At 31.8% G+C, this 10699-nt stretch overlaps 1 protein-coding gene across 1 annotated transcript; it reads right to left on the reverse strand.

The window, feature by feature from the left end:
• Positions 1–226: 226 nt before the first annotated feature.
• On the reverse strand, positions 227–9723 carry LOC133786020 (receptor-like protein 35). Its single transcript, XM_062225231.1, has 3 exons — positions 7079–9723; positions 1588–1764; positions 227–1391 (listed from the first exon to the last, which is right to left on the reverse strand). Exons 1-3 carry the CDS (start codon positions 9721–9723, stop codon positions 227–229), a joined length of 3987 nt encoding a protein of 1328 aa, XP_062081215.1.
• Positions 9724–10699: the final 976 nt, after the last annotated feature.

A 10699-nucleotide genomic window follows, 5' to 3' on the forward strand; every position in this document is an offset into this window, starting at 1 on the left:
ATTTTCTTGTCTTATTTAAGAAGCAACCATTTTTATCATCATTTGGGAGACTTTACAAGTGTATAGAGAAAAATGAAACCAAAAAAAAAAAAAAGTTCAGGTGACCAACATAGTTTTTGTAAAGTTGACTAAAATTCATTTAAACAAAAACTTACATAATAACGATCTACAATAACAAACAACATACATTTAAACAAAAAGAAACACAATATACTAAAAATGTAAACTAATGTCTTCTCTCAATTCCAACATTTTGACGAGCCCTCCTCTGCTTTGATCTTTTTTCCATAAGATGCCATTGTTCTCCTTTCAATGTTTTGACAATCCCATCAATGTTTTGATCGGTAAGGAACATGTATCCGATCGAAATTCCAATAACCATTCCACTTCCAAATCCTATTAACACAATTTTCCAATCAAATCCCTTCACATGCTCCTCATTGTCCTCTTGCTGAAATTGGTGTATGGTGTCCTCGTTGCATGATTCTGAAATTGGAAACCCACATAAGCCCAAATTCTCTTTGTATGAATCGTTTGTGAATGTATCAAATTGTCGACTGCGAGGTATAAGCCCCTCCAATTGGTTCACAGAAAGATTTAAAATTTGGAGTTGATTTAGATTTGCTGCCAATTGCCATGGAATCTTCCCAACAAGCTCATTCGAGGAGAGATCTAACCATTCCAGATTGGTCAAATTTCCCAAGGATGGTGGAATATTGCAAGATATCTTGTTATGTGAAAAATTGAGCCCTTTGAGTGAGTTGAGCTTACCAAGCAATTCTGGGATCTCTCCTGTGAAGTTATTTCTTGAGAAGTCAATGAATATAAGCATGGTTTGGATTTTCTCTAACTCAGGATAATATCCTTTTATTGTCAATGAACTGCTTTCATAATATCGAATTAGTGTTGGATATTCCATGTATCTCAAGTAATCTGAAGTAGCATTCATCATTCCCACAAAATTCTTAAAATATTTTTGGGGCAAATGATCAGTAAATTCATTGCCAGAGAGATCCATGATTCTCAAATTGTGAAAGGGATGTCTCAACTTGGGATTGCCTATTGGACCTTGAAATCTATTAGATCTCAAGATAAGAACTTGGAGATTCGGAAGAGATTCCAACCACCAGGGGAATGCTCCATTTATCTTGTTGATTCCAATATCTAAAAATTTCAACTCTTTACAATTGAGCAAAGACTTTGGTAAAGAACCTTCCAATTGATTTTCTTTGAGATTCAAAACACCTAGGCAGTTTCCCTTTGCAAAATGTGAAGGAATCAAGCCATGAAGCTTATTCTTGTGCAAATCTAGCACACGGAGACTTGAATTTCCTAAGCATGGAGGAATGTTCTCACTCAAATTGTTATTTGACAAATCAAGGATTTGAAGCCTACTGAGATTGCAAATCAAATGTGATAATTCACCATCCAATGTATTGTTTGAGATTTAAAAAAACATCATTTTTAGGTGGTGGGATTGGAAGATGACCTTGAAGTCGGTTGGAGCAAAGGTTAATGAATGCTAGATTCTTCCATGGAATCTGATCTATTTGCGTTAAAGAGTTGTGAGAAATATCTAGTAAATACAATGAATCCTTACCCATATTCCATAGCCATTGGGGAACACTCCCTTCGATTTGATTGTTGGAGAGATCCAAGTATCTTAAATTTTCTAAGCTTCTTAAGGAGTATGGGAACTCACTTATGCCACATGAAGACAAATGTAATTCAGAAAGAATATTGGGCAAAGTATCATTATTATTACTGTTAGATACCAATGATAAGCTATTATCAGAAAGATAAAGAATTTGGAGCTTTTTTAACTTTGAAAATTGGTCAAACTACACGACACCACTCAAGTTATTTGAGGAGAGTTCCAAATCCGTGAGATTGACTTGCTGAAAAATTGATCTTGGGAAAGAGCCTTGTAAGTTATTAGAATATAAAGAAAGATACTCCAAAAAATTATGTTGGAATTCCTGAATGCTACCACTAAATTTGTTGGAACTTAGATCTAAATATTGTAAAGATGGAAGGGAATAGAACCAAGATGGTATTGTCCCATTAAGCTCATTTCCATATAAATCTAGAGTTTTTAAATTCAATGGAGGAGAACTCACTAATTGATGTTTTGAAGAGACACACGAAATTGAATTTTTTGTTGAGTTACTACAAATTTCTGGAATTGGGCCTACGAAATTATTCTCTAAAAGATCCAAATAGGTTAGTTGTTGTATATTTAAAATGGATGACCATGGGATATAACCACCAAAATTATTACGAGAAAGGTCTAAGGAAGTGATTTGTGTGCAGTTGTCAAGCAATGTGGAAGAAAGTTTTAAGAAATTGTAATTCCTTAGAGACAAAATGTGTAAATACTTCAACTTTCTACAAAGATGAGGTAGATCTATTACGACTCCAGATTCAGAAAGATTCAATAATTTAAGCGGGCTGCTCCAATTATATTGTGGAAAAGAACCATTGAGATTTGGGTTGTAACTCAAATCAAGTTGTTAAAGGTTTGGCAAACTGAGAACATTTTTCATTATATTTTTGTCTATATATTTTTCATTATATTTCCATACAAATTCCTGTGTTTAGACTTTAACACATTACAAAGCACTTTCGTCTTTCTTTTTGAGCTTTGAATTTAAAAACATCGATTGAGACATAGTTGAACATGATGAGATAAATAGTCAAGTAGTGGATAACCACATTGGAGATGGAAATTATCTACCAAATAAAAAGGAATTTAAGAAAAATAAATTAAAAATAAACAAAAAAGATTGTTTTCTTTTCTTTTGCTGAGATAATTGAATGTGTATCGCATAATCTATGTGTACAAATTTATCAATAATTACATCCCAGTGAAATAAAATTAGATAATTAGTACTGTATCTAATTGTAATAATGTGTACCTAATCTCAAAAATAATAATTTGACTAGTGGATCATGCAAAAGTTTTAATTAAAATTAATGTCAATTTGCCTCTCCACAAATTTCTATTATTTTAAATTTTGTAAATTTTACCCAATATTTAAATATATATATATATATATTGTGTCAATTTAAAAAATTATGTTTCAATTTTTTGTGGACTTTGTAAGTATTTACATGTTAACTCAACTTAAAAATTTATTTTGAAAACAAACATGTTAAAACTAAAAATGGACCTTAAATACACAATCACACTTTGGGTGTGTGGTATATATAGAGTATTAATGAATTTGACTGGCCTCCGTCAAGATGTCTGCTACATTTGGATCACTATCAAAGACAGCTAATATGGAGGGTTGACCTTTTCTTGCAAAGAGTGAAACAACCCTTTCAACTAATAAAAGAGAGTAGTTGAATTGTCGATATATAGTTTTACTTATTTAATTTGTGGTTCCAAATTTCTTTTTCCTTTTGGTCCCATTTATTTATTCCTTGATTAATTAGATGAAATTAATTAAATATATATATATATGCAAGTTTTATTATCAAAATATATAGTATAATAATGATAAAAAATATATATATATATATGCAACAGAAATTTTTACTAAAATGAAATATAATGACTAGACACTTGATGATGATTTTTGATATCAATATATAATGATGTTTAAAGAATGAATTATATAGTTTAGATTTCAACAAATGATTGTAACTACAGACTTATGATAAAATTTTGAACCTACAAACAATGATAGTTAGAAAATTGTACTGATAATATATTATAAAAGAATAATTGACAGGAAAAATCTATTATCTTTACATGTTTTATACTTAACCTTTCATTCTTTATTTTTTTTTATGGTAGTACCTCCCAAACTACAATTCTGTTGGCAAATCCACAATCCTGGTAGTTCTAGACTATTATCTGCCAACATGGATGTACTGTCCACATCATAATTTGAGGTCCAAGTCATTAATAAAAAAATATTTTGTTTAATAAATTTTTTTTAGAATAAATTAGAAACTATGAAAAATCAAGAACACTAACAAAAGATTATGGGCTTTTATGCTATTTTTTTCTTGCTTACCCAACCCATCACAATTTTCTCGCTCTAGATCTTCTCGGCTTTTCTTATTAGCTTTGGAGATATCCCTAATCACTACAAGAAATACGACTTTTGCTTGCAGTTCTATAGTTATGCGCTGGCAAAGGAAACTTTTATCGGCGCTTTATACATAACGCCAGCAAAAGCACCCCCATTTTCGCCTATGAATCAATCTTTACCGGTGCAACTTCTTGCCGACATAAATCACCTTGTCTAGTGGGTTACATACATACCTTGTTGGCAAAGGTTGAGAACTTTTCCCTCTTAATTAAGCATGGGGTATTTTTGGTGGGAAACATAACTTTTGTCGCTACAAATTTGCGTAGGAAAAATCAAGTTGCACCGGCAAAAGTTTTTTGTGGGAAAATTCCCGTTGATGAAAACGTGGGAAAATTGGTGCCAAAAAAGTTGGTGGGAAAATTCATTTCTAGTGAAACAAATTGTGCCAGCAAAAGTAGTCGACTTTGAAAACGCCACCGTTTCATTTAGTGAACATGAATTCATGTGCTTCTTTTCTAGACCAACGAGAGTGTTCTCCTTTATATCCCAAGAATTTATTTATAAATATGACATCTCTTTCATCATTTAGGACACACCTTATCTTACACCACTTTTTTCATCTCTCTATTCTCTCCATCTTTTTATCTTTTAGAGTAGCATTTATGTAGTTTTAGAAGAATAATTTGGAGGCTCCACATCCAAATTTTCCTATTTATGTTGTAATTTTTATTTTATTTTGATAATTATGGGTTTCTAATCCACTTAAAATTATTAAGATGGAGGATGAAACAAATTGTAACTAAATAGTATTTGTTGTATGTTGATCTCCCAAACTTTGAGTAATAGAAGACTATAATTTTTCTTCTTCTAAATATTTCTTTCATCTATAATATCATGTATTTTAGATTGTTAGAACATATTTTACTTGGTTCTTAATGTTTACCCAAAAAATATTTGCTTGATGACATGGCACGATCAGGACGCACGTGGATATCATGTGACTGTTTAGTGATGACAGTCTGGTCGACCAACGACCAGGAAACAGTAAGCTGCTCAATTACAAGAAATAAGTTGAATAGTAAGGATGAAGATATGCTAACATATGTGCCAGGTCTGATCATAGGAACGAAACCAGAATTAAAAAACAGTTCTAAGATAGATATTTCTAAGATTACTAGCCAGCCATTTTAAAAGACATTAAAAATTTAAATGTTGACACTCCCCTTTTAGCTCTTTCGTCTTTCCTTTTTGAGTTTTGAATTTGAAAACATTGATTGGGACATAACTACTGAACATGATGAGATGACTTGACCATATCTATAATCATTCATAACTAATATATGAATAGAAATAGTGGATAACCACGTTTGAGATGGAAATTATCTACCAAACAAAAAGGAATTTAAGATGATTTAAATTAAAAATTAAAAATAATAATTATTTTCATTTTTGGGTGCATTAATACAACATTCCCCAATTAATACTTACTTTTTTTTGCTATAAAAAAAACTATATAGTAATTTATGTGCAAGTTTTTAGATTACTAAATAATTTTTTACACTAATTTATCTAAATAAAATTACTTATATGAAATGTACTCGGCCATTATCGTACTTGCTCCTTTGTAACTCTCTCTGAACAGAGTTTAAAGTTATGTAATCGATTGGTTTAATTAGAAATAATAAAGTTATCCCAGATATATAATACTTTCCACTATCAAATTAATCATTCTTTGTCTACTTTATTACAGCCATGTATATAAAAATATACGTGACATAAAAAATGTATTTTTTAAAATTTATTGTTAAATAACATTGTTTTGTATGATGAAGCTTTATAAAAGAAAATATTTCAAATAATAATCTTACCAATCACTTCTCCGATTTTAGTTTGTTCACTGTAAGGGGAGATTAATCTTACTAACTACAACTAACATTCCCTAATTAATCTTACTAACTACAACTACCAAACCTTTATAAAAAATCTACAACTACCAAACACTAATTCTGTTTATATAATTCTCGGTTGAAAAAACCAATGAAACTTGAGAACCAAATTATAATAATGATAGGTTTTGTTACATTAGTTTTTTTTATGTTCTAATATTTATATAGGGAACACGCATAAATGAGTTATTTTCTAAATTTGATTTTTCTGTGTTGAATAATTAATTGAAGATGGAGTGAAAAATGATACTTGCAACCGTAAAATCATACTTTTGAAGTTATAAAAAGAAGAAAACAGAGAAAAACAGGACAGCTCCAAAAGACCATTTTAGCTAGAAATGAAACTAACATTACAATAATAATAATTTCCTATTTCTCAAGAAAAAAAATAAGATGTGTAAAAACTTTTATTGACTAAATTTTATTTTGGACAAAATATTTTAAGTAAATTGAGAAAAATTAGTAGCATATCCTTAATTAATTGTCACATGATTCAGCAGATTTTAGTATGAAAATATATTTTAGTGTGAATACAATATTTTTACCATATTTATTATAATTAATTTTTATTAATAAAATATTGTATTTAAATTATCTTGTGAGAATATTTTTAGGCATTATGTCCATTCAGAGAATATGGATGGTCATGATGTGGTCATTTTCATTGATCAGCAAGCTGAGCTGAGGATGAGTGGTGATGATGTAATAATGAACATTTGCATACTTAAATTGCAAATGATGGTCAATCTCATGTACAAAAACACATAATAATAATAATAATAATAATAAGGAAACTAATTACTCTTATTTACTCCAAGGCATTATTTTATAAATTTATACCACCCAACACGACAAGAAAAAAAAAAAGAGGAAAATAATAAAAACACAAAATACTACAACAACAACATGAGCTTTATTACAACATGAGACTAAATATAATTAAATCTAAATAAATAAGAGACACTCCTTGCCAATTATGACACCACATTGCTCTACCACAACCACTTCACAAACAAACGTGCTCTTCCATTTGAGAAAAAATTAATATAACCTATGAAGATCCCAAACACAAAGCCACATCCATACCCCAATAGCACAACTTTCCAAGTAAATCCATTTGCATCCTCCGATTCATTTTCTTGCTCCATGGTCGATCCTTCATATTCCTCGTTGCATGGTTTGGACAGTGGAAAACCACACAAATCTAAATTTCCTTTGAATGAATCATTGCTAAAAGTATTGAACTGCTTACCATTGGGTATTGGTCCCACGAGTTGGTTTTCTGAAAGGTTTAAGATTTGGAGCCATATTAAATCGGTCAACTGCCAAGGAATATTCCCACTTAGCTTGTTAGCAGAGAGGTCTAACCACTCAAGGTTAGTCAAATTTCCCAATGATGATGGTATGGTACCTCTGAGCATATTATGAGAAATGTTGAGGCCCTTGAGTGCGTTCAGCCCTCCAAGGAACACTGGAATCTCTCCACTAAAATTATTGCATGAGAAATCAAGAGTTACAAGGATAGTTAGGATATGCACCAACTCTAACTCATATCCTTTCATGGTCACTGTTATAGAGTCTTGGTAATAATCCTCTCCCATGTACTTCAGTTCTACATTCTTTGTATTCAAAATCATAGCTTTGAAGTTGACAAAGTATTTTGTTGGAAGAGCACCATCAAACTCATTGTGGGACAAATCTATAATCCTTAACTCAGGAAAAGGATATTTGATTTTAGGTTTTCCTATCGAACCATAAAACCTATTAGATCTCAAGACTAAAACCCGTAAGGCTGGAAGAGAGTCTAGCCAGTGAGGAAATGAGTCGTTGAGGATGTTATTTCCAAGATCTAGAACTTCAAGATTTTTGCAATATTCTAGTGATCTTGGCAATGAGCCTTCTAAATGATTTCCATTTAGATTGAGATTTCTCAAAGTACTTCCTACTAAAAATGTGTTGGGGATAGTACCATATAATTTGTTCCTAGAAAAATTCAAGACCGAAAGACGTTTACCATGTTTTACAATGCATCGAGGAATGATACCACTCAAGTTATTCGAAGATAAATCAAGCACCTGAAGGAATGACATGTTGCAAAAGGAAGTTAGGATCTCTCCCACAAATTGATTTTTGGCTACTGAGATGAACGATAGAAAATATGATGCAATAATTGGAAGAGGTCCTGAGAACGAGTTGGAACTGAGATCAAGATATAATAACCTATTCCATGGAAGAGGCTCTATATATGTTAAAAAATTGTGAGAAAGAGTCAAGTTGTAGAGAGAATTCTTTCCCACCTCCCATAACCATTTAGGAACACTTCCTTGAATCTGATTATGGGAGAGATCTAAGGTAGATAATATTTTTGAAGATTTTAAAATGTGTGGGAACTCAGTAATGTTGCAAGAAGACAGATATAATTCCTCAAGATTATCCAAACTATAGTTTTTGGTGTTTCCAAAAGTTACTGAAATATTATTAGAGGAAAGGTCAAGATATGCTAACCTTTTGGAAATTAAAAGCTTTTCCAATTCCAAAGTACCACTGAACTTATTTGATGAGAGATCCAAATGTCGGAGGTTTTGACTTTGTAATGTTGATCTTGGAGTGATGCCCAAAAACACAGTTTCACCGAATGAAGTAGTTTCAAAATCACGAATTATCTCCCCAGTAAATTGGTTGTCGCTAAGGTCTAAATACTCCAAATACGGTAGGGCATATATCCATGTTGGTATTGTCCCGTTGAGTAAGTTGTTTGATAAAATCAAATCAGTGAAATTTGGAGCACTATGCACGAGATGGTTTGATGAGTCATAAAATTGAATGTTGTCCGGAAGTGGACCAACTAAGTTACTGAAACTTAATTGCAAAGAAGATAAAGATTTTGGGATATCTTTCAATAATAGAGGTAAGTCAATGGAGAAGGTGTTATTACGGAGAGTTAAACTGTTAAGTGCACTACTCCAATTAGATGTTGGGAGAGAGACATTTGGTGCTTCATTATCTTCTAAAGAAAGACCGGTGAGATTCGACAACTCAAAAATACTCTCTAGCAGCTTCCTACTCAACTTACAATTGTCGAGATCTATATACATTAAAGAGGGGAAATTTTTGACAGAGATTACTAGTGAGAGAGAAGACAAATCAATACTAACTAGGTAGAAACTTGTCAAGTTGGATAAGTTTTGAGAAAGTGCTTTAAAGGTATTTTCCCCTATCATGACTTTATACCCACCAAGTCCGAGATAATCCAATTTGGAAAGATGGGATATCTCTAAAGGGACATGACCGCTGAAGTTGGAGTTGCTCAGATCAAGAAAGGTCATATTCTTGAATTTGCCAAACTCTGGTACAATAAAGGACTCTCTAAAATCATTACCAGAAAGATCGAGACTTTGGAGATGGTGGAGTTTGAAGAGAGTGCTGTTGGAACTGATAGTGCCTTGAAGGCTCCAAGCAAACAAATCCAAACCGATGACGTGGCCTATAACATTGTCACACGTGATTCCGTCCCACGTGCAACAATTGGTTTTGTTATTCCAGGTGTCTATAGCATGAAATGCAGTTCCAGGAGCAGGATATTTGAATGAGGTCTTGAGTTGGAGAAGGGCAGAGCTTTCATGAGGATGGCATTGGGGTGCATGGTCAGGAGAAGACGAAGATGATGAAATGAAAAGTTGAGAATGGATGAGCAACAAGAAGAATACCAAATAATATAACAACATCCTCATATCTCTTCCTTTCTCTTTTAATATCAAAAACTGAAAAATCTATATTGTTAATGAGAGTGTATAATGCTGCGCCATTTATTTATAATGATGATGAGAAGATCCAAGTTAGATTTTGAAAGGTGGACAAGTTAATGTTATTTTCTGTCCAAATTTGGAGTCCAGGTGGTGGGACCTTTATGTTTTCAATTTGCAATCAAAGAAGTTTCAACGAAGAATATATCAAGACAAATGCGATATATATATATTGTTTTCAGGATGCTCTAAATAGCTACAATATACACGGTCATAAAAAAAATTCGCGCCGAAAACTGTTCACGGGTCGAGAAACACTAAGAGCCCTTCGGTATGGCTTAAAGTGAAGTCCTTATAGAAGAATTCCTCTATATATATTGTGCTTTGTAAAATTTTTATTTTTTATTTTTTTAAAGTAAAACTGGAAATATTGTTTTCATTTTTATTTTTTGATCATTTTAAAATAAAAATGTATTTGCTAACTATTTTTGTTTTTTATTTTTTAAAAAATAAAAATAAAATATATATTTGATGACTTAGATAGTTGGTAAACATTTTTGGAAGCCATTGGTGCGAGAAGAGAGAAGAGGCCCAAGGTTACCTTACCTCCGTGAAGAGGAAAAAAAATGAGAAACTATGATGTTTGAACCTAGTTTTCAGTACTGTAAACTATTTGGAATTTTCTGAAAATTTGCAGGATGCTCTAAATAGCTACAATATACACGGTCATAAAAAAGTCGCACCGAAAACTGTTCACGGATCGAGAAACACTAAAAGCCCTACCGGTAGAACTTAAAGTAAAGTCTCTATAAAAGAATTTTCCTCTATAAATATGTATATATATAATAGCCGTTTTAAAAGACATTAAAACTTAAATGTTGACTATCATTTCCTTTTTATCAAAGTCACCATAAAGTAGGCAATTTTTTGACTTAACATGCATGCATCTAATAAGTCATCAACA

Source organism: Humulus lupulus, chromosome 6 (assembly GCF_963169125.1).
Source record: "Humulus lupulus chromosome 6, drHumLupu1.1, whole genome shotgun sequence".
NCBI classification, from domain to species: domain Eukaryota; kingdom Viridiplantae; phylum Streptophyta; class Magnoliopsida; order Rosales; family Cannabaceae; genus Humulus; species Humulus lupulus.